This window comes from Poecilia formosa, unplaced genomic scaffold (assembly GCF_000485575.1).
Source record: "Poecilia formosa unplaced genomic scaffold, Poecilia_formosa-5.1.2 Scaffold12, whole genome shotgun sequence".
Classification (NCBI taxonomy): Eukaryota; Metazoa; Chordata; class Actinopteri; order Cyprinodontiformes; family Poeciliidae; genus Poecilia; species Poecilia formosa.
The window spans coordinates 1,677,791-1,703,245 of NW_006799951.1; the positions used below are offsets into that span (position 1 = coordinate 1,677,791).

At 41.8% G+C, this 25,455-nt stretch overlaps 1 protein-coding gene across 6 annotated transcripts; it reads left to right on the forward strand.

Annotated features, from left to right (window-relative positions):
• The first annotated feature begins 517 nt into the window (after positions 1 to 517).
• Positions 518 to 12,941, forward strand: LOC103133529 (phosphatidylinositol 3,4,5-trisphosphate 3-phosphatase and dual-specificity protein phosphatase PTEN). Of its 6 annotated transcripts, none has more exons than XM_016667940.1 (11): positions 519 to 1,268; positions 6,023 to 6,107; positions 6,207 to 6,251; positions 6,350 to 6,393; positions 6,554 to 6,792; positions 7,724 to 7,865; positions 9,777 to 9,845; positions 10,476 to 10,642; positions 12,161 to 12,328; positions 12,371 to 12,514; positions 12,599 to 12,941. In XM_016667940.1, the coding sequence occupies exons 1-11, from the start codon at positions 1,190 to 1,192 to the stop codon at positions 12,782 to 12,784; spliced, it is 1,368 nt and encodes a 455-aa protein (XP_016523426.1). In that variant the 5' UTR covers positions 519 to 1,189; the 3' UTR covers positions 12,785 to 12,941. The 6 variants fall into 6 exon arrangements, with proteins under 6 accessions (XP_016523431.1, XP_016523426.1, XP_016523427.1 ...); XM_016667941.1 differs by having other exon boundaries at positions 12,161 to 12,316; positions 12,365 to 12,514; XM_016667943.1 differs by having other exon boundaries at positions 12,161 to 12,292.
• The last annotated feature ends 12,514 nt before the right edge of the window (positions 12,942 to 25,455 follow it).

Here is a 25,455-nt window from a genome sequence, read left to right on the forward strand (position 1 = left end):
TCCGTTCTCATATTAAAAAAAAAACATGTGTGTAGTAGTAGTAATACTTTAATGCTGTAAAAGTTACATTTTACCAGTTAACTGCATTTTAGATATTTTCAAAAGCACGTGAAATTTCATTTCCTGGCATAATTAATCTGAAAAACATAAACAGTTTGACATCGTGAAAACACAATGGATGTATGTTTGACCGATCAGTTACAATGACATATTTCTATCGTGTAAAATGACAGTTAAAACCGCAAGAAGTGACATTATGTTGGAAACTTCCCTAATTACACTCACACGTGACCATTTTGACAGAAGGGAGCGATTAGGACACACTTTTATCCTTCCGCCAGACGCACAAAGAAATAACTCTTTGACAGTATTTTTATTTCGCAGATGTAAATACTTAGTTAACAGAGACTGGTAATATTATTTAAATCAACACTCGGTGATCTTCGGCTGACTGAGTTTTAATTACTTGTTGGGACTATATCGCGGCGGCGGCAGAGTACATGTTGTAAAATCCTAGCCTGCTCTAGCTTCTTTTTTTCCTTCGGTTGGAGGCCATGATGGGAGCCTGAGAGTTCAGCTGGAGCGAGAAAAGAAGATGATTCCCCGGGACGAAACTGTCAAATCAGTACGGGCGGATTTCTGATCGTTGTATAGTCTATATACATCTGAGGTGGAGCCTGTCACTTTTTTATTTTTTTTCTCAAATGTGTTCTTGGCAATCAGTCGATGACAATGTTGAATCGTTAGGAGGTTTTTGGATCGAAAAAGGAGGTAGAATTAGCCGCGCTAGCTGGCTACGTCTCAGTGACTGGATACTGGTTTTGAGAGCCGGTGAGTTCTCTAACCTCATTGCCTGGAACGCGTCGGAAATCTTACAAGTTTCACTCGAGGATAACTGCATGTATTTTATCCGGGAGCGTTTGTACGACGAATCGCAGGATTGGGAAAGTCGGGCCTTCGCCGAGGAGCGGAGCAAGGCCCGTCTTTATGGTCCAGAGGAAGCCTTTCTAATCCCACCGACAGCCACTGCTCCGTGCGAGGAGCTGCAAAATTCAGCCGCCAGCGACCAGGAGGACCGACTGCGACGTTAGCGACCAGGCGCAGAATACTAAATAAACCTGTTTTAACATCCCCCCCCCCTTCACCTCCTCCTGCACCCCCCATATAGACTCTCTTATCACCTGCTACAATGGCTGCGATTATAAAAGAAATGGTCAGTCGGAACAAAAGGAGATACCAGGAGGACGGTTTCGACTTGGACTTAACATGTATCCTTCCATGTTCTCTACGGTGTTCCTTAGCATTGCTTTGTGGCGGGGCTTTGTTGTATTTATTTGCAGAAACGGGGCCAGAAACGTCAGCGGAGGAACGTGAGGTTGGTGAGCTTCCTTGCTACCCTCGTTAGCTGTCGGCTAGTTGCCTTGCTGTCAACCAGCATGTTTGAAAGACGCTGGATCTGTCAAAGCAGCAACGCAGAAATGTCACAAGAATATTTAACTCGGAAATTGCTCCCCACCTCCCCCCCCCCATTTTTTTTCTTTTTAAATCAAGACTGTTGTGCATGTGTTGTAATCCGCACAGGGATTTTTATTATTATTAATGTTATTATTATTATTATTATTATTATTATTACTTGGAACACCAGTTAGCCCAGCAGTGAGCTGATTCTTTTTTTTTTTTTAAGGTTGTCAGATTATTGTTGTTATTGGCATTTAATCGTTTTATTAACTCATCATTGGACGCTCAAGGCAGTTGGTATCAGTTGAAGAATGCATGCATCTTTTGAATTACTTGTTCTTCTGGTTTATTATGGCGGGGTTGCACTAATTAATGAGTAGTTAGTCTGTCTGAAAGGGTTCGAAAATCACGAGCCATTCCATTAACAAAAAAAAAAGCAATATGTCACATGCATATTTTCACACGGTCTTTTAAGGAGTCATGTCTTAAATGACAACTTATTGTAGTTGGTCTGATTCCCTGCTGCTGGTAAGATGGCCCTCCTGCTTATTTGGTTGGTGATTAAACTAGATTAACAGCTGATCTGGTACAGTGTTGCCAATTAGATTCATAATTTAATGTCTGACATTGCAGAGAGCAGGCTATTATTAAACTGTAGGCTTGATGAGATTGGGCTACTTGTGAGCTGATGATGGCACGCCTAGCAGCTAAGCGCATCTGTTTTTTTGTTGTTTTTATTTTGAAACAGATTTAAGTTTATTATAATTATCATTGTAAAGATGTAGGTCAGTTTTGTTGTTTTGATCCTCTTGAGAGACATTTTGTTTTGTTTTGTTTGTTTTTTTTAGCTGACGCTGAAATGCATCCAGAAAAGTGTGTTTGGGCAAATTCAGGTTTTTTAAAAAAACGACAGCCTCATGCAGCCAACAGGGCTGCAAGAGATGAAAAATTAACAAGCCTCAGTTTTTAAGGACATACTGTGCTGTTGAAGTCATCATTGTGTCGTTAGACGCATGCTTTTATTAGAGATGCACTGATCAGGGTTTCCATGGCTGATGTTGAGTTTTGTGAGGTCTCACCTGCCAGTTGCATTTTATTTTATTTATTTATTTATTTATTTCCTCCCATAAGGATCATTAAACTGTGCAGTTGGTTCTTGGGGCGAGTTAATAGGTTTGAATCTAAGGGTAAGTTAAGGAATTATAAGACGATCCCCTGTTTATCCTTCAAAGCCTTCATCTCATTTAACTTCAACTCAAACAAAAGTGCATCAAAAGACATGCTCTTGTGATGCCAAGTTCTCAGTGTTGATGCATTTAATAGATGGGGGGGAAAAAAAATAAAAATCTCACTTCTTTCTCAGTATTTGTGCTGCCATTCAAGGTGTGTGGGGGGGGGATTAGATTTCTTTGTACCTTGGTTCGGCTGCGTGGCGCCGTATTTGTAAAGTGGCCGTGCCGTCGGCCATGTGACGTCTGTGTTACCATACGTTTTCTGCATTGGGTCAGGTGTCTCATCACCTGGTTTTATAATGTGGTAAATCTAATGTTGTGTCTTTCAGGGTTGGCGGGACGCTGCGGTGTGGCTCTCTGCGCCCTGATGCAGGTGTTAAAACGAGGGGGCGGGACCCCCGCTGCTCAAAAAGGGACAGCTATCTTTTGCTTGAGGTCTACCCCCTTCCCCCCCTTTTGTTTAGATGTGGGCACTTTCAAGTTGCTTCGTTTTATCATTTCTGGCATGGCGTCTAAAAACAATACGGACTCTCTCTGCAGTTATGTAATGCAGTATCACAGTTCTGGGAATTGCCCTTAAAATAGAGTTGCCGGTGATCTTGTATCAGCGTTGCTGTCTGAGTGCTCTCTCCCTCTTTCTCCCTCTATCTCTCTCTCTCTCTCCGGTCTTCTCAACCCACCACCTCTCCTTTTTCTTGCTCTTTTTCTTTTACTACTCCCACTCCAACTCTTCCTTCTTGTGCTTTGCCCCCTTTCCTGTCCTCCCCACCCCCTCCCTCTTAGCGCTCCGTGCTTCCAACTCTCCCTTCACCCACCCCTCCTCGACTTCTTTGCTGGAAGTTGTGGATTTGGTGTATGCATAAAGCTCAGGCAAGGCTGGCTTTAAAGAAAAGGCGTGCCTAAAGCAGCAGATTTTTTTATTTTTTTTTATTGGAGCTTACATTGGGGTCCTGTGTATGCATTTCTTCCCAGCTGCAGAAACCAAGCCCCCCCCCCATGCCTTGGACTGAGGCTCTCCTGGGAGCTCTGAATTTTTTTTTCTTTCTTTCTCGCATTGAAGGCTTGAGTAGCCCATTAACTGGGTTAAAAAAAAAAAGAAGCAGAATTCAGATTTTAATTAGGTCTTTGTGGCATTAATGTACAAGATTATGGCATATCAACAGATAGACGTCTTCGTTGCGCTTTGGAAATGGATTTGAAGAATGCGAACATCACAAGCAGAGGTGGTTCTAACAAGAATGATGCCCTGGTTATCAACCCACCCATCCCCTCCTCACCACTCAGCTTATTAAAATGTGAGTAATTGTCAGACTTTTTTTTTTTTTTTTAAGCAGAAAACTGGTAACTTAGTCTCCCAGTACTCAGCAGCAAGCAAGGGAAAATTGCTCCAGTGCAAATGCGTATAAGTAGTAGCAATCTTGCTCAGGCCAAAACAGATGAGGTAAATTCTATTTTCTCATCCGTGGGCACCCTACCCTCTCTGCCGCCCTGGGCAACCGCCCGTATCAAAAACTGCCACTGACTGTAAGCAGGCATGGGCTGGTTATCGGTTGCAAATTATACCAAGGTTTTGAAAGACGGTCGTTTCAAAACTGCTCAAATTTTGTCACATCATTCCACAGCTGACTGAGGTGAAAGAAGAAGTAGTATAGTGACCAGAGTTTAGAGTGGCTGTGCACTGGCGGTCAGCTGACTGAAATGTGGTTGCTCTACTTTTTTTTTTTTTTTTCCCTCGCTAACAGCAAGGGTAAATTCGTCTGGATGTATTTCTGGAAACCAAAAGCAGACAGTCACGGGGTGGAAACTACCCACCGCTATTAAGGTAACGCTGTTTTGAAACCTCTGTCAAGCTGCAGTCAACATGTGTGTTAAGCCGCTGACTGCGGGGTGGCTGCCCTGGCAGATAGTCTGACACATATTAGCTTGTATTGGCTGCAGGTGGTGTTACTCTGCAGAAAGCAGAATGACAAAAAGCTCTGACGGTTTCCACAATGAGCAGTTTTATTTGGAGGGGCTGGTCTTTGCTCAAGTTTATGTATCAGAATTAAAGTAATATACGGTGTGGAAAGAGTTGTTATAGCGGTCATATTTTTTTTTTGCAGCCGTAGGGGAAAGTTGGTTTTCCAGCCTTTTTAAATAACAATTACTTTTCTATTTTGGTATTTTTAGCAAGTGCTGTGAAGATGTGGCGCTTCTACACAACTTTATAAGAATCTTATACGACTCCATGTTTACTTCCAACAGATTTTTCTTTTTTTCCCTCATCCACGGTTAGCTCGGTGTAGCTGCCGCTGGAAATATTAAAATTACTATGGTCTGTTCCAGGTGGAGGAATTTGAATCTTTTGTTCGTCTTACAGTTGACTGTGAGTTCCCGTTCTGGTCTCCGGCTCACTGCAGGTCTGCTGATTGAACAATGAGCCATGTGTACGTGCCGAGCGTACCATGAAAAGGGTTGTCCTTGTGTTTTTGCATGCGCAGGTACTCGTCTGTGTGCAGCTTATTGTGTAAAAACCATCAGGTGTGTGTGTGTGTACGCGCGCATAATTTCTCTGACCAGCTTGTAAACCAAAGATCAAATTTGAATTTTGTTTTTCCTTTTTGTTTTGACACCTCGGCTTGGAGAGAGTAAGAAATGGCGCTCTTTTTAGTTGGTGGTTACAGTGTGAAATCATGCATCTTGGAGCGACGAGCAGATTTCAGTTGCAGGTAGGCGTAGTAGTCGAGGTTCGAAAACACAAATACACACACGGCAACTGAATCTTTTTTTTTTTTTTTTGTGCCACTGCAACATGACGACGTTTCGCTCCGTGACGACATCCACAAGTCACTGTGCTGCAACCTTCCAGCCCGTTACACAAAACATGTTTCTTCTTCTTCTTCTCTCCATCTACCTGCGTGACGTCACAGTGCTCTCACAGATATTCAAACGAGTCCGGCCCTCGGCTCTGAACTGACAAGCCGCGCATTTGAACTCGTCCCGATATAACTTTCGCGCTCTAAAAATAAATGCCGGGTCAAGGAGCGGAGACTCTGGCTGCACCCACACGCATGAGCCTGGCCTGGCCGGGGCAGGAGCGCTCCTGCTGCCGTCCTCTCCGCCTCTCGCTGTAAAGGCCATCTGCCGCGAGGTGCAAATATACCCCCGTGCGCACCGACCAAGGCCCTTTTCCCTCTGCGTTCCCGTCCTGCCGTAACGGCAGCGGCGACCTCGAGTCGACATTGACTGGAACTTTTAATAAACGTCCGGCGCTCGTCTTCCTGTTCAGAAATCGTCTTAAGAATCTTGTGGTGTTGTGTTTTTGTTTTTTTCCCTTAACCCGTGCTGAACAGATATCTACCCAAACATTATTGCTATGGGCTTTCCAGCAGAGCGACTCGAAGGCGTGTACAGAAACAATATAGATGACGTAGTACGGTGAGTGATGCTTTGCGCCTTCTTCCGTGACATTGTGTTTGGTAAATTAATAGCATTTTAAGATAATTGAGTTTTATTTTCTGTTGACCCTCTCGACAGGTTTTTGGATTCAAAGCATAAAAACCATTACAAAATCTACAACCTGTGAGTGCTCCCCGTACCGTTTGTCTCTCGTCGAGTTTGTTTACTTAGAAACTTCCTCCTCGTGCTGGCTAACTGCAGTTTGCTTCTTCCCATTTCAGCTGCGCAGAAAGACACTACGATGCTGCCAAATTCAACTGCAGAGGTAGGCTGCTTTACCTCCTCGCCGTCGGACTGAAAAGCTTTTTTTTTAAAAAAAAAAAAGGTAAAAAAAAAAAAAGATTGACCGTTCTTGCGCTCATCGCTCTCCGCTTCTGTTTTCCACTCGCTCCTTCCCGACACTGCGTGGGCCCGTCGTGTATCAGTTGCACAATACCCGTTCGAAGATCATAACCCCCCTCAGCTGGAGCTAATTAAGCCATTTTGCGAAGACTTGGACCAATGGCTCAGCGAGGACGACAATCACGTGGCGGCTATACATTGTAAGGCCGGCAAGGGCCGCACCGGGGTCATGATCTGCGCCTATCTGCTCCACCGCGGCAAGTTCACGGAGGCCCAGGATGCGCTTGACTTCTACGGGGAAGTGAGGACACGGGACAGGAAGGTGAGAGCTGAGGAGGAGAGGGAGAGAGAGTGTGTGTGTATGACTGGAGACGGATTGCTCAGCCTGGAAATTGTGGGATTTGATTTGCTTTTAATGTACTTTGTACCTTGTTCAATTTTCTAAATCTTACTCCCTTCATACTTCCCGTGTTTCATTCCCTTTTTCCCAATGTTTTGCCGTCCTGTCTTTTTATTTTGTCCTTCCTTCATAGCTTATCTTTCCTCTCTTACTTGTATACTTCTTTCTCTATTCCTTTCTTTCTCCTTTGTCTTTCTGTTGACTGCAGTCTTTTCTCGTTGATTTTCTGCCTTATTCACCTTATTCCTCTTTGTCCTTCCATCCTAGCTTCTTTCCTTTTGTTGTGTCCTTACGGCCTTTCCTCTGCTCATCCTATCTTCCTTATCTCCTTCTTTCCTTTCTACATTGCGTCCATTTTTCCATCCTTGTGTTCAACATCCCTTCCTTCTTTCCTCGTCTCCTTTTATCTGTCCTCTCATCCTTGTCCCTTCCCGTTATCCATTCTTCTTTCCTAGCATTGTCCCTTCTACACTTTGTCTTCCCTCTTGTTCTTCTTTCTACTTTAAAATGAATGTGAAGGACCGAGAACTCTGGGAAGTTGAGTTTGGAGAAGCATCATAATTTTACAAGAAGAAGTTTGCAGAAACTTTGTCATATTCTGGGTCGTGTGCAGCTGAGAATTCAACACTCGCTGCCCGTCTAAAATTACAAATTTGTGTAGATTTCAGCATAAATCCCAATGAGAAGCAAATCGAATTTTAAATCTTCTTAGTCTGTCTCAGAAAGTCACCAGTAAATGTTGTTGCATGTTTTCCAAAGCGTACTTGGGATCCTAAAAGGTGGCGTTTGAACATGTCGTCAGCGTCTAACTCCACATTTCCCCTCCTCCCCCGACGCGGCGGGTGTCTTGCAGGGGGTGACGATCCCGAGCCAGCGCCGATACGTGTACTACTACAACTACCTGTTAAAGAACCAGCTGGAGTACAAGCCGGTGGCGCTGCTGTTCCACAAGATGGTCTTCGAGACTCTCCCCATGTTCAGCGGGGGCACCTGCAGTGAGTCAAGTTCATGTTTGAATTCAGCTCCAAACCAGGGTGTAGGCATGCATGCTGCCGTTCAGAATGGAGAGAGAGTGACTCAGACTCAGGGCTCACCCACGCTGCGGCGTGGCGCCATGGAGGACAGCAGCTCCTCCGCGGTCGTCCGGTGTGCCGGTAGTTTTTAGAAATGACCCGCGGCTCAAATCGGTCGCCTTGTTTTTGGACTTTTGGCAGAAAAGTGCAGCTTAATGTTTGTTCACCTCTTTGTTCAAAAGCAACGTCAACACGTTGCCTAGGATCTGCGAAACGTTGTGGAAGTGTCACGGAGTTTTCTCGGGCTGTACGGAGACTGTAGTAAACGCAGCGCTGCTCCTCCCACACCTGTTGCTGCTTACTGCCGTTCAACCTACTCAAAGACTGCCACTTTTTTTTTTTCTTTCTTGCTTGAAAGACAAAAGCCTTCTGAAAAAACATTTGGCAAAAAAAAAAAATACTCAGCAGCATTGGCATGGAAACTAAAGCTTGCTTTAAAACTGCAGTAAAAATATTAATTATACATTTTCTAAATTATGTAAAAAATAAAAAAAAAGTTAAAAGAATCCAAATATAATATTGATATGATGGTAATAAATATTGCCAATACTCTTTATTTAAAAATAATCTGTCCTAATAATTTTGCTGCAGTGTAGATAAGTGTTGCTTTTTTTCCCTTTTGATTCATTTGCACTAATTAATTCAAATTGTTTTTGTTTTTTTTAATTGATTTTAAATCATTTAAAAATGTTCTCATAGCAGCCGATGCCTACCTGTGTTCTTGTCTTTTGGCTTTCTGTGCTCGGTCGTAGGAGGAATTAGAGCGTCCACTGTTTAATCACGGCACTGGGGAAGTAAACGCCGCCGCCGCTCACAAATAAACAAAGCTTTCACATTAGTGAGATCAACCAGGCTTTTTACTCCAGTAAAGTCCGCCAGGAAGTAGCTCAAAGTTGGAAGAGGAATAGAAAACGTTTTTGTCTCCAATTTTGTTTTGCATACAATGGCCGGCCACGCGGCTCTTAATAACTCAGTTATCAGTTTGTGGCAGTTATCTGTATTGACACATCACTGCGTGTTTGCGCTGAGCACAGAGCGATTTGCCCGTTGTAAAACGGCGCGTCTACGCCAACGTTTACACTCGTAGTCGCCTGTTTCTGCCGCCAAGTCGAACGCCGCCTAACGCTTCCTATTTATTTAGTTGTTTTTTTTGTTTGTTTTTTTTTATGTGCTGTTTAGTGACACTCCATGCTCTTGAGGATGTTTATAGAAACAATGAAATAATTCAGTCTATGTGCTCAAAAGTGTGTGTGAGTCACTTGATGCTGAGCTGCTCTTGTGTCTAAATTTGTCCGTTTTCAAGCTGCTGGTCAGAATTAAAAGCCGCTCTTCCTCCTTCAATGTTTGTGGCTTTCTTGCCTAAACGCCGGAACCTGCTCTTCGGCCTTGACTTCATTAATCCTTCTCTTTCCTGCTTTATTCTCCTTTTACTTTAAAACCGAAGCCCTATTCTGAGAAATCTCCTTAAACGTGCAGGAGTTTATTTTCCTCCGCCCTCTAGCGAACCAAGTTTTGATAATCTTGTTACAGATAGCTCACCAAAGACGCATTTAATGATTTTATTTTTTTTTTAATAGTTTTATTGCAATTATACGAAGTTCCCCCTTTGTGTTGCTTCCCCTTTTGTGTATCTCACCCCGATTGACGTCTTTTCAGAACTGTAAGACGCACACATTCCTGTGAAGCTGCACACATGTATGTTTAGGAAAAGTTACCCTGATGCAAACATGTGAATATTTGTGTGGAGCTCTTGTGTTTATGCCTGCTGTGCTGTGAAGCCCCTGACCAGCCAGCCAGGCCCTGCTTGTGATAATTTCCTTCTTTCTCTCTAAGGGGACAGTACCGTTAAAAACAGGAGCGAGCCGACCCCTCAGGGCTTCAAGAAAGGGAATTGGCATTGGGGTAAATGAGCCTTTCATCCATTATTATTATTTCACTCATTTGCTTTTATACGGCCCCAGAGACGCACCAGGCCGGAGCAGTCTAAGGTAGACATGTTGCCTGGCAGGGATAGAATAGAGCTTTAAGAGACGCATAAAAAAATAAAAATCATTTCCAGCACCCCCACCCCACCCTGACAGGAACCGGAGAGGGTCAAAATTGGTCAAAGTGCAAAGTGTTGCGCTCGTCTAAAACTAAACCATATCTGTCAGAATAGGGTTCCATGTCTCTTATTCTGGCTCTTTTTTTTTATTTATATATATAACATTTGTGGTCTGTTACTTACCATTTCTTCTCTAGTTTTTATTTATTTATTTTTTTACATTAAACTGTCACTTTTGGGACTCACATGGTGAGGGGGAGGTGGTGGTGTGCTGTGTCTTTTGTCCAGCTTGTTTAATAACAGTGGTAATGTCCTGTCCTGCTGTCCCGATTCACTCCCTGCTTCTCCTCCCCTCCCTCATCTCTCACATCATAACCTCTTGTTGCTTTGTCTCAAATTCTTTTCTTCTTTTTTTTTTGTTTTTCTAATTTTTCCATCGTATATCTCGCCCCCTCAACCCTCTGGCAACATCACCGCTCTTTCCGCAGATCCGCAGTTTGTCGTATACCAACTCAAAGTGAAGATCCACACGTCGAACCCGGCTCACACCAGAAGGGAGGACAAGCACATGATATTCGAATTCCCCCAGCCGCTGCCCGTTTGTGGCGACATCAAAGTGGAGTTCTTCCACAAACAAAATAAGATGATGAAGAAGGTTAGTTTGCTGGGCTTTTTTTAAATTTTTTTTATGTGTTGTACTTTCACAAAGCTTGATGAAAGATCAGAAGTAGGTCTTCATCAGCTCTCTCCTCTAGGCTTTCTGTAAAACTGTAGGATTTATTGACGATAAGAAACGCAACGAGAGAATTCATTAAAAACCAAGATTTGTGGCCAATTTCCAGCTATTGAGCTTTAACCGATTGCTCTTTTAGTAATACGACGTTCAAAATATTGATTTGCAGCCTCCCTGTTGTGAGCCTCAACAGTTGTTACTGTTGAGGCTCACAACACACCATTTAGCATTTAGTAACATGCTAAATGGTGTGTGAGAGCTGGAAAACAGAGTTTTACCCTTGTAAAACCGAATCGTTAGGATTTGGCATTTTGTTCTGTCTTTGGGATCCTTAATTATCATTGAAGGTGGTCGGTAAGAGAGCATCAAGAATATTAAAACACCGTATCTCAAAGTGAACCATGTCTTTTAAAGCTCTGTCTAGTTGAAGCTTCATTTTTAAGTGAGACGGGGAAGATATTCTTGAGTTTTCAGGATGTATGACAGTCAGCTAGCAACTAATAATCAGATTGGCAAACTACACTTAAGTATTGATTAACCTTCCACCACAGTTTTGCAACCTTACAGGAACTGCCTGAAAAGAAGCTGCTAGCGATGCTAAACTTGCCTTTTGCTTCAGAGCTTCCTCTTAGACTTCGCTGAAGGTCTATTTCATTGTTTCGTAGGGATGAAGCAATATGAATATTTGTCCCACTATTGATATCCAATTTTAAAATTACTCTTAACGGCTGATAACTTGTTTATATTCTTCATTTTTGACAGTTAAACACCCCATAATCCTTTGCAGCATCACTGTCACATGACTGAACAAATACAACACCTGAAGCACAAACTGCTTAGCATGTAAACATGCTAATAACGGCCCAGTTTTAGACGTTTAAAAAAATGACTAATATTGGCCGATAAAGATGTTGATACTGACATATTGTGCATCTCTAGTGTTTAGGGAACCTGGACTGCAGTTGCGTACCTCCTAGTTTTGGCATTTAATTAAAAATGGGAGACAATTTTATATAAACAGGTCAAACTTGGTCTGAATTAGTTTGATTTGTGAAACTTTCACCAGAGAATAGATATCCTTAACTCCTGATTTTCATATCTGCCACATTCTGTGGTAAAGATGAAAAGGAGTACGACTTCTGTAACAGGTTCAGACCTCCTGGCATCTGCTGAAGTTTTTTCCTGGTTAATTGTCAAATTAGTTTTCCGCAGTTTGGTATGAATTGTGTTATAATCAAAACTGTTAGTCTTGGCTCCGAATAACATCTCGAATACTAAAGAATCGGCGGTGCTTGCGTTCACTGGTCAGTTTTTAGCTTTCCGAACAACCAGAGAAGCCAAAGACCTTCCGATTCCGGCCCCCGACCAGTTTCTCCCTAAATCTGTCCAAAATCCTTCTTGGCTCACCTATCTCTCCTTGCCGTCTTTCTCTTCCGTCAGGACAAAATGTTCCACTTCTGGGTGAACACATTCTTCATTCCTGGACCAGACGAGAGCGGGGAAAAGATGGAGAACGGGGCGGTGAACAACGTGGAGAGCCAGCAAGGAGCGCCGGGCCTGGGCCAGGGCCAGGTCCAGGTCCAGGCCCAGGCCCAGGTCCAGGGCCAGGTCCAGGTCCAGGCCCAGGCCCAGGTCCAGGGCCAGGTCCAGGTCCAGGCCCAGCCGCAGGGCGCCGAGACCAGGGACGGCTGCAGGGAAGGCGACAGGGACTACCTCATCCTGACGCTCACAAAGAACGATTTAGACAAGGCTAACAAAGACAAAGCCAACCGCTACTTCTCACCAAACTTCAAGGTAAGCAGGGACGGGAAGCCGTTTTGGGTTTGTCGTCCGCCGGAGAATTGAACCCGTTTAACCGAAGCTGTTCTCGATTTCCAGGTGAAGTTGTATTTTACGAAAACCGTGGAGGAGCCTTCAAACTCCGAGGCTAGCACTTCGACGTCCGTCACCCCAGACGTTAGCGACAATGAGCCAGACCATTATCGATACTCTGACACCACTGACTCTGATCCGGAAAATGAACCTTTTGATGAAGAGCAACACACGCAAATCACAAAAGTGTGAACTCTTTTAAAGCAGGAAAAGAAGAAATTATACACCTGAATTTAAAAAAAAAGGAGAAAACTTGAATATAAACTCAAAAGAAGAACCTTTGTCCCTTTCCCTCCCCCAGACGGCAATAGAATATCATGTCGAATGCCAATTTTAGGGAAAAAAAAAAGATAAATATCCTGACCAATATATTGTTTCTGTTTTTATTTTCTTTTTTTTTTTTTTTCCTTTTTGGCACGGCAATGTACCATGTGCGAGGTATTGACACTGTTGCCCCGTGGGAAAAGGTGCTGTAGCTATAAAGATGTGTTTATATATATATACATATATATATGTATATACATATATATACATGCATATATAAACAAACTTTTTTTGTGTCAAAGACAATGGAAAGAGTACCACAATCAGGAGACGGGAGTTGAAGTGTGGGAGAAGTTGGAATGAAATACTAGAACTAGAACTATGCTGCTCCTTCTCCTGTCTAAACCAAGGCCAGTGCTGCAGTCACTTTGTTTCACTCCCTCTCTCTTCTTCTCCCTCCCTCCCTTCCCGCCTTTTTTCCTCCTTCCCTCCTCTCATCTTTTGCTCTTCCCTCCTATCCTCCTTCCTTATATTCCTTTACTGTGAATGCTTCTTGTGCTCTTTGCAGGCTGTCTCATGTGACTTTTGGCCTTTGTGCAGTGCAAACTGCATGCAGGCAGTGGGTTGGGGGTGGGGTGGGGAGGGTCGTGGGGTGGTTGGGGGAGGGTGGGGGTTTGCGAAGAGGCTGTGATGATGTCTAAAGCATTGCCATTCCTGTTCCCACTGTGTATACGTTAAATTATGCAGAACAAGGCATCCCATGTAATTGTTAATGTTTTTTTTATCCTAAGATAATAAAAATATAATACACAAAACAGCAGGGAGACCGGAATGTGTTTGCAATAATGTCAACACTACATTATTATCTTTTTTTTTTTTTTTTTTTTTTTGCATGTATTGAAATTGGAGTCCATCCCAAATAAATGTATGCAATGTTGTCATTTCTTACAGAATCCAGCCTTAAGATGCATCTCCCCAGTGTTTGAGTCGTGCGTAGAAAATGCCTCGGCAGCTTTTTGTCTTTTTTTTTTCTTCCTCCTTTCAGCTCCCCTACTAATATAAATGGATGCGGCCGGTCGCCGGTCCGAGTGATCGTTGCGAGCGACAGCAACCCAAGACCGCGTAGCCCACGCTGTTAAATGTGGGTAAGTTGGAACATGCGCAACAAGTCGGGGGAGGAAAATGAGCACCGGCGAGGGGAAATATGCTGCAAAGCATGTTGTCGTTGCAGCTGTTCGAGGTGCACTTACAGTAACTTCCTGCTTTAAAAGGTCAGGGCCGCAAATAGTCGGGACTCAAGGTGGGGAACTGACGGAAGGATTGTTATTCAAAGTTCAGCTGAAGGGCCTGTTTTGTCTGTATTATTAAGCTGTACTGGGGCTGGTGTTTGAATTCAAAATTCAATCAGATTTTCTGACATATTTTGGAGCTGAAAGAAGCTTGACCTCATGCTAAACCAGGATGCTTGCGGAATGGAGAAAAGGAAGGAAAGTGAGTCCATCCCGAGAGGAGGGGAGAAGCCTTGGGTAGGCTAGCCGGCTCCACTAGCCTACCCCAAAGAAAAAGTAACAGGATTAGCAGCCATGTTCATGTGATGGGAGCGCGAGACCCTGGAGAAAGCATGACCCAAAAGCCGCCTGATAAAATAAAGTATGAATTAAACCTATATATTAATAAAGAAAAAAAAAAAAAACGTTCCACCCCTTGAGGCTGCTGGCACATAATCCCCACCCCACCCTCTGCCTCCTCGGCCCGGTCGAGTTGATAGAGACATCAAAGCTAACCAACACGGTGTCAAATGAGACGGGCAGCAAGTCGCAGGGGCCCGGCTGTAATTGGCTGAACTGAGAAGGAGGGTGAGACTGCTAGATTAATAATGAATGCGCTGTGCTGGGCTCAGGGAGAGGGAGAGAGGCCTCTGCTCTCCACAGGCAGATGTGCCAGAGTTTCAGAGGCGATGTGTTCTTCCTCGTCACGTACAGAAACTCCTCAGCAGCACAAGTTTCATGCCTGGACTCCTGGCTGCTTTAAAACGGGTTACGTCTTCTGACATGGGACAAAAGTGCACTTTATTTTTAGCTATAGTGATGAACATCAAAGGAAAGTAAAACTCTATTTTAAAATTTTTAAAAGTGCGTAATGAGACCCAGACCATAGAAAAAACGCTTCTCGTTCAGTTGTGAGTTATTGATGTGTGCAATTGGGCTCCCTACCCAGAGTGCCATCAAATTGAGGGGTGGCACAAGCACAAATCAAAGATAAATTTTCTGTTGTTTTTAAGCACCGATTTTGATTCAACATCTTAGACTCGGTGTTAATCAAAAGGCTGTTTCACTTTTCAAGGAGAGCATTTGGTCACTGTTCATATCGCAAAACATACTGAATTATTCCACTCAAGAGTCATTGAATATTTATTGTGTGAAAACTCTTCATAGGATCACTTTAGATTGGGGGAAGTGCTAAGACTGGTAAAACTTGGACTAAATTATTGTACATTCATTATTGAATCTCTGAAACCTTCATATAGAAATGAAGAGAGGGTTATTCATCTGAGCGGCATTGATACAAAGACGATTTAAGAGTAGTGCAAATTAATAAACATTTGTATTAATTCAAGTTATGTGGTAATTTGATTGCATGCAAAGTATGTATTAAAAGGGACACTTAAGCAGCTTGAAAGTTAATGGTTTATCAGAGCTTCCATGGCAACACTCACTTCTCTGCAGCAATTTCCTCAAACGTGAAACGTACTGTTATACATTTTTACATTTATCAGATAAGATGGGAATTTGCTGATGAGCCTAATCAGATTCCACGGTGAAGTTGTGCCAATGCAGCCGGAGCTTGATCCCCTGGTATAAAGACAATGGAACTAAAACATTTGAAGGGTATTGTCGAAGTTGTTTTTATTCCCTGTGTTACACAAACCTGTGTGAAACATACCTAAAAATGTGTTTGTCTTTCTATTAGCTTGAGAAGACAAAAAAAAAAAACCTCAGTTCTTTGACCTCATCTGGCTTTTTACCGGCTTGCCTTTTTTCATGTCTGCTTGCAAATTTTACCATAAATTATTAATCGTGTTGAAATCTGGACTGTTTTCAGGCCATCCAGTGGAGCTCATCTACATTTTCTGAAGAAATGCTTTCTCACTCAGTTTATGTCCCAGACAAATGACTTCATCACCAAGTTTTTTCAGGCTAATGGACTGAAAAAAAAAAAACATTCCTAAAATTCCCCTTAAATCCATACAAAGACCATGACTTAAAAGGTGGACAGAGTTTTTTGTTTGTTTTGTTTTGTCAGGTTGCGACAGGTAAACTATCAAATGAATAGACCTCTTTTGCCTCTGTTTTTACCACCTGTATTTAATTTACATATTGGTATAAACCATCCAAACATGGAGCCCTTTCTCATAGAAGTTATTTTGATAAGTCCCTAACAGAAAAGCACAGACGATGCAAATATTTTTTGATCCAGTTTCCATTAAGCTGGTGCACCTCATTTGTCTATCTTGCGCCTCCTCATCTGCTCTTCTGATGTTAGTGAAAATGCAACATGGGAGCTATCTTAGTTCCCAAATTATTAAATCCACATTCTTTTTTTCCCCTTTTTTTTTACAATTTGATCCTGTAAGGATATCTCATGTAATATTAAAGCAACACCAGGTTAAGAGGCCCTGCTTCAAAGCCCTGCTTCCTCTCTGTTCGTTTTTGCCCTCGTTTTTCTGCTCGTGTCTCTGTTAGCTGCCTGGGTCTGAGACGCCGCAGAGGAATTTTAGGATGTGCAATTAGGGAAATGAGATAAGAGGAGCATCTCTGTAAGCTTTGATACAGAGCAAGAAAGCAAAAGAATCCCTAAGTGACCTCATCTGAATCAGACCCAACGTTATTCTTTTAGTAAATAAAGCTTTTAGACGTTTTATGTAACAAGCAAAGTTTAATGTATTTTATTGGGATCTTCCAGGCTGGTGTGTGTTGGGACTGATTTTTTTCTTTTTTTTTTAATCTAATCTCAAGCTCATTAAAAAGCGATTTTAAAGTATTGTCACAAATTCTTAATATAATTTAGGTCTGGACTTTCTCTGGGCCATTCTAACACATTAAAATGAAAGCGCTTCTCCACCAGCTGTCTTTAACTCCATTCAGTTTCCCATCAGTCCTGACCCGTTTCTATATCGTTGCTGGAAAAAAAATAAATAAATAAATAAATAAAGCATACCCACAGCATGATGCTGCCACCATCTTATTTCAAGGGTATGCATGATGGCATGCATACCCTTGCATAAACTATTTGCATGATGGCCCAAAATAAATACATGTTCTAACATAGTGTAGCTCTTGCTCTCTCTACATGAAGCCTTTCTTGCCTATGAGAAGAGAACATATAAAGTGAGTATTCATTTCTCCTTGAAGGCATGAAAACCCCATTCATGGTCAGCGAATCAGACTTTGCAAAAGAGAACCACTCACACTAAAACACAAAGGGATTTAAGTACAGTATTATGGCCAAATGAGGTGATGTTGGTGGTGGGTCAGTTTGGCCTACAAACACAAGATAAGCCATGGCTGGTAACCCCATTTCCCCTCCCATCTGTTGGTAGCAGTTGTAGAACATGGCTGCACTCACCAGGACCTGGCAACCCACCCCCACCGACCCCCTCCACCCCAACCCGCCACCCCGCCCGAGCCCTGTTTCTCTGGCTCACCGCACAGCTGTGTTGCGTTTGGATTAGGCCAAGAATAAAACAGGAAGTAGAAATTAAACAAAAGCTCACTCACACACACACACACACACACACACACACATACACGGACACGCGCACAGGCTCCGTAAGTTACCAAACGACTCGGCAGCAGCACGAGTGACAGCCTGTGGAAAAAGAAAAAGAAATAAAAAAGAAATGCACACCCCCACACGTGTGGACCAGGACTCTCACAGATACACACAGTATATATACACCGGGGCAGCAATAAAGTCAGGCTCTGCCTCCAACACACTAACACGAGCCCAGGCGGGACCACAGGCATATCATTTCTCTGTGCCCACACATATGATCTTTTTACATGCTAACTGCTCTCCTCCTCCTCTTCATGGTGGTCTGCTGCAGCCACCGCCGAGGGAAAACTCACTCCTACTTACCAGCGTAATGATCCTAATGTGAGAGCATTTTAATCAAGAGGAGACAGGCAAACATCGCAATGGACATAAAAAGTGGACACCCTCCTCTCCTCCCCCAAGTTGTGTTATGTGAGATTTTAAACCACTATAAACATTCCCAAAAATACAACATGTAACATGTATTCCTGGTAACTGGAGCACAAACTAATATGTTAAAGGAAAAGTGTTAAAAAAGAAAAACAGGTGACATGATTTACAGTAGTTACATAAGTGAGCCCAACTTTAAAGTAATGCTTTGTTGAAGCACAGATTTATTTTTGAAGCATTTAGTCTTCTGAAGTTCAAACCAGCTGTTAGTTATAGTAAATCTGATCATTGGAGTCCTGCTGGTAGTATTTATTTTACCTGGTATTTGCATGCTTTAGTTACACAGGATCAAATTTGTCTCTTTGTTCAAAGCCTATCAGTCAGAAAAACAATGCAAAAAAATAAAAATTAACATCATATACATCTCAGTAATAATGACAATTGAAAAAAAAGCACATATTGTATTCAGTAAGTTAGAATATGTGTTTTTATTTGTCAAAAAGTTCTTTTTGAAAATAACCTTCAACAAGGTGTTAAATATACTTCTTTTTTTTTACTAAGGCCTCTCTTCAGTATAAAATATGTTTTTTTTTTGTCATTGTCTTACATATTACTGAATGACATTTTTATTATCTGTAAGTAGAAAATCATCATAAAACAGAAAAACAGGCTTTCAAGCATCCATCTGTTTTTAATTCATCTATATAATGTGCTTCACCTAAGTGATAAAATTCCTGGATTAAATTGGTTTATCAGAAATACTCTAATTTATTGAATGGACCAATAGACATTACCAAACTGACATTTCTATAAAACTGAAAAAGGACAGGAACCGATCAGGGAGACTTTTTAAAAGTAACACAAAATGAACTGATTGTCTACAATTTCCTGTCTTCTCCACTTCTTGGATAATTGAGTCAGGTGGCAAAGCATGAGTCCTTTCCTCCCAAGAAAACATCCAGGTCTGACTAACATTTCCCAAAACCTCACAGGAGAACGATTAATGGTCTAATGGGGCGAAACTGGGCCTGGAGCCACGATTTTAAAACATATGGTTGGCACTAAAACAACGTGAGTCACCAGAAGAACACCAGACCCACAATGAAACACGGTGGTGGCAGCAACATGCTTTGGGATTACTGTTCGGCGGACAGAAATTAGGTTATTGATGGATGAAGTGACAGCCTATTCAAACCCTCAAGCGCTCTGGAGTCCGAAAGTACATCCAAGTCAGAAGAATGGTTTCGCCTTAAGAAAACAAAAGTTTTGGAATTTGTTTGTTTTTAGTGAATTTTATAAGATGCATATTGAACTAAAGGTGGGAAAACATTTCAAAAAGATTTGTGACTGTCTTAGGAATATGTCATTGTGTGTCGGCTTAAGCCTAAAGGACTGGATGAGATGTGGGGTTTTCAGAAGCAGCTTTGATTATCATGTAATCCGTCCTTAAAAGACGACATCCATGCCTACACTTCCGTTGAGGCAGTTTGAAATATTCAGAAATAAGAGTTTTTTTAATGTATCTGGGCAGGAAGTTCCTTTGTTGTGAAGTGTAACCGCGAAGATAGCTAAAGATGTCGTTATAGAGCAAATTTAGACATAGACGCGTGTGAACTGGCTGCTTGCTCAAATCCTGTGCAGTTTCTCTTTTTGTGTGTGAATTCACAGAGATAGGCCGCCGTCGACGGCGCATGGGAACCGCGGCGCAATGAGGAAGTGGAACTGGGCAGGAGAAGGAGGAGATGTTTGGAAACACAAAGCTGTGTGTCGAGTCAGCTTAGCTGGCGACGCCACGAAGCTGATGGAAATCCATCAAAGTGCTTCTCGTCATGAGTTGGACCCACACTTAATGATTGTACGGTAAATGTTTTCATGATATTTTTTCCTGTCAAGACCTGAGTCACCTAATGAGTCACACCAGCTCTCCATCTCTCTCTTTCTCTTTCTCTCTCTCTCTCTCTTTCTCTCTCTCTCTCTCTTTTTTATGTGGGATGGAGAGTTTTTGTTGACATGGCGATGCCAACTTTGTTTTGTCAGTCTCTGTAAGAGAGGCGCACATGGAAACACTTACTGTACTGTTGACCCCTCCTCTTCCTCAACATACACACGTGTCCAAACACTTTCTGTGTGATCAATGAAGAGCACATATGTGTCCATTGTATAGAATGAAAGCCAACATGCAGAGCCAGAGGCAAGGGGGGACAGAAAACATGGCGGAAGCATATCGCGCTTCAGTTTGAGGTTTTTACATAAATGCAGCCGCTGCAGCAAAGGCTCTCCCACTCCTTCAGGAGTGCTGACATGTGCTCCTGTGACAACCACCGCAGGGCTTTTATGTATCTCAATGTGAAATTTCTGCACACCTGAAAATCCGTGTTCATATGCCAAAGTCTGCACATTTATCAGACTTTACTCTGACAGGCTCTGTTCTCCACCTGACTTTTTACCCTGAAATTTTAGAGCCCAACGTAATCCTTCCCTCGAGCCTCCTCCTCCTCCTCTTCAACGCCTATCCCTCCGCTTTTTCCTCTCTCCCCATCTAGTGTCATGGTGAGGGTAATATGAGGCATATGGCTGCTGATGACAGTCCCTAATCCTCGTGCTGATAACTGATAGTTACCCGCGTGCTCCTCATCCCCGTCTCATCCCCTTTATGCCGAGAACAAGGGAGGAAAGACGCGAGCGCGTCGGCTGATGCTCCCCGCTGAGCCTTCAAGTCCCTGCCGCACTCAGCTGAGAATCATTATCTGAAATGACTGATGTGAGAAGGGGCTGATGGACAAGGCAGATATGAGTGTTTGTGCTGGAGTCAAACTTACTTCAGACTCACGGAGATCCAGAAAGCAGAAGTTGCTTCAGGGTCTTAGAGAGTGCAAGATGTGCCAAACCAAAAAAAAAAAGAAAAGAAAGAAGAAACCCACAAACGTGGTATATTTTAGGAGTGTTCAAGGGATTGCATCAGATTTCTTACTCACTCAAGCTCCTGTTGCTTTATTGGGGTTGAGTTTTATTTGGCAATAAATAAACACCCAACAATACGCCCACAAACAGGGATGACAACCAGCGTTAAACCTTTGGGCTTCCAGTCATTTAAACCGAGTTTATTAGCATATAAACGCAGAGAATACAGACATATATATATATATATATTATTTTATTTTTTTTAAAGATTTTGATCACCAAAGCCTGTAAATAAGAGCTGCTTTGGGTCACTGATATTAGCTCAGATGTCTTGACATGAGCATTTTGAATAAAAGCTTACTAAGATCCATCTTAAGTAGTAACATATTCTACTCTAATTAAAATAAGATATTTTAGAATAAATCAAACAAGAAATGTTTACCAGCAACAAAAACATCTTATCTGTAGGGCATCGTTGTGTTGGACTGAATTTTTACTTGACCATTAAAAAAACAAACAAAAAAAACATGTCGACTTATCTGAGCCTTTGTTAGGGAAGTCTTGCTAGTACTGAGCTGGGCCGCTTTCAGAATGGTTTTTATTCTTCATGTCAGAAATTCAACACTGTGTCCCAAAACATCCCTTGACTGTTTTGGGGACTACAGTGAAGTGTGGCATTTAAATAATGCTCATTTGATGCAAACAGAGCCCTGAAATAAACCCTGCATCATTTCACCACCAACCTGAAATGTTGATACTGACCAGATTGATTCGTCCTTTAATCCACGCCCAAGTCTTTCCCCAGGACAGGAAAGTTGCATCTTTTTAATTTTACTGAGCCTTTGTGTGGTGTTGCCTCGGTTTTCTGCTCTTACATAGGAGGCACTCGGCGCGGTTGTCTGCTGCTGTAGCTCATCTACAGAGAAAGCCTTTTGCACACTTTGTTGCAAATGTAAAACCAGACCACATGAGTCCCATATATCAGTAGTTTCTGAATTATTCAGACAAGACTAGCTTTAAAGTCATTTTTATAGTCGGTTTGTACTTCAGTAAGTCATCTTCTGCACATCTGGCTCATTTACTATGTGGGTTAATAGCAAACTGAACAGGTGTACCTAATGAAGCGGCTAGTGAGAGTATTTAAAATAAAAGAATATTGTTGTTGTTGCACAAAAAGTACATTAAGTAGAATACAGTATGCGGACAGGCCACACAAAGCTTACAAAGGACACAAGTTATTAGTCTTGATTTCTTCCAAAACTTACAATTAATCTGAACACAAACTCACAGCAACCAGATTCAGTTGAAAAATTACATAGCAGGGGCCCTTTCGTTAAGATAATGTCATAAAAACTTCTGGAATTAAAAAGAGCCCTCCGTCTCGCAAGAGTAATAAATGCAAAAATCACTCAGTGATTCTGGGATTTGCCAGCACAGTATCTGTCAAAAGTTTGCTAACATTAGCTGCCATTAGGCATTGAAGCCATTAAGACTGTAGAAACAAAACCCCTGAGTGTACTGGAGTGAGCAATTTACTGTAGGTTTTATTGCTTATGAGTTTCACTTCTCATTTGAAACAGAAGGAATGTGTCATGTCTTTTTCTTTTTTTCAGTGTTGCTTTAGAAAGAGTGAGACAGGATATTGGCCTCACACCAGAGAGTTCGGTTTATCCAGATTCAAGGCAAAAGGAGGAAGTACAGAGCTTCTCATTTTTATTGGTCAGCCTGTTAAGTTTGCTTAAAATGCATACACTAAATTTAAAATATATATAAATAGAAATGGGAAATAGGTTGAAGATTTTGTGGGAAGGATGTCACCTTTGGTGTAAAACATCAGTACTTTTAACTGCTGAAACCTTGTTCAGGTATTTAAATAATTGTGTGCAAAAATTGGCGATCCTTTCCTAATTTTGTCTTGATTCATTTGATTGACTTTGAGTTTTGACTTTTTCATTCAACATGTCAGTCATTATAGCAAAATGGAAATTCAAGAAGATATAAGAAACTAAATTTCTGTCAGTAGTGAAAGGGGAAATCCAGCCAAAATACTAGATTGCATCAATGTCTCACCTTGGAAGTTGCCATCATGTAACTTTTTGGAAGATATTCGTACTCTGTAAAATAAAACTAACAATATCACCAAAAAAAATAAATATTCATACCAAAAGTCAAATATGGTGGAGATAGCAGGATGGTCTGGAGCTAAGCTTTGACAGCTAATTTGACTTATTCTGATTTTCACTTTCTGAGTTACACTAGGAGAGTCGCTGTCATTTAGTCAAAATACTAATGAAAGGTATTATTTGAACAACAGAGGGAAAAAAGCTATAAATTCTCCATCACCTTTTTCTTAAGGTAGCTAACTAAGTATTTATGCTAAGTGACGCTAACAAGAAAGCTTTCTCTTAATGTTGGATAGGAAATCTGTAAAATATATCATAGTTTCTGAGCTATTGACGTTTATTTATTTATTTTTTTGTTGCTATGTAATGTAGCCTTGCCTTTTTGCTAAGTAGAGTGAATATAAAGTGCTAGCTGTTCTGCTAGCTGTTTATGCTATATTTACGGGGCTATCAAGAAATTCATTTAGATCTGTACTGGTCAACAGCACACAAAAAATAATTTAAAAAAAAGCTCAAAACTAAAGCTCATTAGTACTACTTATGCAAAGTAAAAAATAAAAAAGTATAAATAAGTGGAAATAGTAAATTTTGTGTCAAGCTTTACTGTCATGTCTGTGCTAAGCTGGAAACCAATTCCAATTCATCTGCTGAATAAGGAGTAACATAAAAACAACACTTTAACTTCCTTCAACTTTGCCCATCAATGTTGTTTCTGTTATTATATTATGATAGGCTAAAACAAAAACATTCACATAACTCTGTTGGACCGGAAATCAGTGAAAACAGATTTGTAGTTTGTGACAACTAGTCAGTTTTACTACCTTGTTTATTCAAAACTAACAAGAAACGTTTCCCTTAATTGGTTGCTTTGGATGAAAAAGTGCCACAGATAGCGCCAGCTGTGGCTCTTTTTCCTGGTAATATCTGGGGGGTTTTCATCTCAGACTATTAATAGTTGTTTTTTCCCCAAACATCTCCAGCAACAAACATCATATGTAAACCAAAAGATTTTTTTTGTTTCCCTCAAATTTGCTTCAGAGAATGGTATGCATTTATCTAAACTATCTGACATACCTGTAAACTTTTCATCTACAAATGTTTATCAGTAAAGCCTTTTTTGCCCTTTTTTTTTTTTTTTTTTCAAAATACTGGACTGTGGCTTTGGAGAAGCAGTGGAAATTCCTGGTGTGCGTATGTGCATACTTGTACAAACAAGCGACATACTTTCTGGAGGCCTAGTGGATGTCAGTCACGGCAGTGGGTAAGTGTGGTCTATCCTCTCATTTAGAGCCTGCCAGTCAGCAAGCTACTCAACCAGCCCTGAAACCAGCCAGCCAGAGCTTTTTAAAGGGCCTCTGATTTGACAGAATCCCAAGGGGGGGAGGAGAAAGAGGGGAGGGGATTAGGATTAGCAGCTGTTTCCCCTCAAACAGTTGGAGAAGATACGCTACAGCTACGCCACGCTGATGGTAAATTAATTGATGAATAGAACATGCGTGTGTCGTCTCAGATAATGGGCTAAAGCTCCCCGTTTCTCAAATTGCGACGAAGGTGTCCTTTTCATGAACCCGGCCTTGTGGATTTACTGTCACATATGCTCACTGAGTGGCAGGGAGGGGAGGCGAAAGCATATTGTGGCCGTGAGAAAGGTTCAAAACATCACTTTAATCTGAGCGCACAAAGCCAGCCACAGATTACGGCTCTGCCTCTCAAGTGATTCTGCTGGAGATCCGGTTTAGATGACCCCCTCTAACACCCTCGGAGACAGTGGATTTCACCCCAAACAAACACCGATAGCAGCTATCAGCTGAGAACACACACACACACACACACACACACACACGCAGCGAGCGCGCCCGCTTGATTCACATCCATGGCATGAGCGTTGGCTTTACTCCCTGCGTCTAAAAAAACACACGCATGCTGTGGCAAATGCTCACAGCCACACACAATAACAGATAGACACACAGGCTTATGTCAGTTTCACTTGCATCCACCTCAGGTTATTAAAGGAGATGAACAAGGTCTGCTGCGTAGCTAACAGGTTTTGTGGCAAAAATTCCCCCTCTTTGACACCGTGAGTGAAAACGGCACTGCCATGATTCAAAACAGCCGTCCAAAAAAAAAAAATAAAAAATAAAAAATAAGGGGAACGTGAAGCTTAGAGGAGCAGAGGTAGATAGCTCACCTCTTTTGTATTGTTATAAAAATATATCGCTTTTTACTTCACTGCAATCCAACAAATTTAAATATCAAACAAATATAACCTGGGTTCTTTAAATAAGTTTCATTTATTAAAAGGGAAACTGGCCTCCCACTTGTTAAATCATAAATTAACTGTGATTGATCTTTTTTTAATTTGAAAGCTGA

Bases quoted from the DNA above. Each gene is read 5' to 3' on its own strand.
- LOC103133529 (XM_016667940.1), top strand. From the start codon at position 1,190: ATGGCTGCGATTATAAAAGAAATGGTCAGTCGGAACAAAAGGAGATAC. The intron at 6,394-6,553 runs GTAGGCTGCTTT...GTCGTGTATCAG, and splicing joins TGCCAAATTCAACTGCAGAG to TTGCACAATACCCGTTCGAA. The intron at 6,793-7,723 runs GTGAGAGCTGAG...GGTGTCTTGCAG, and splicing joins TGAGGACACGGGACAGGAAG to GGGGTGACGATCCCGAGCCA.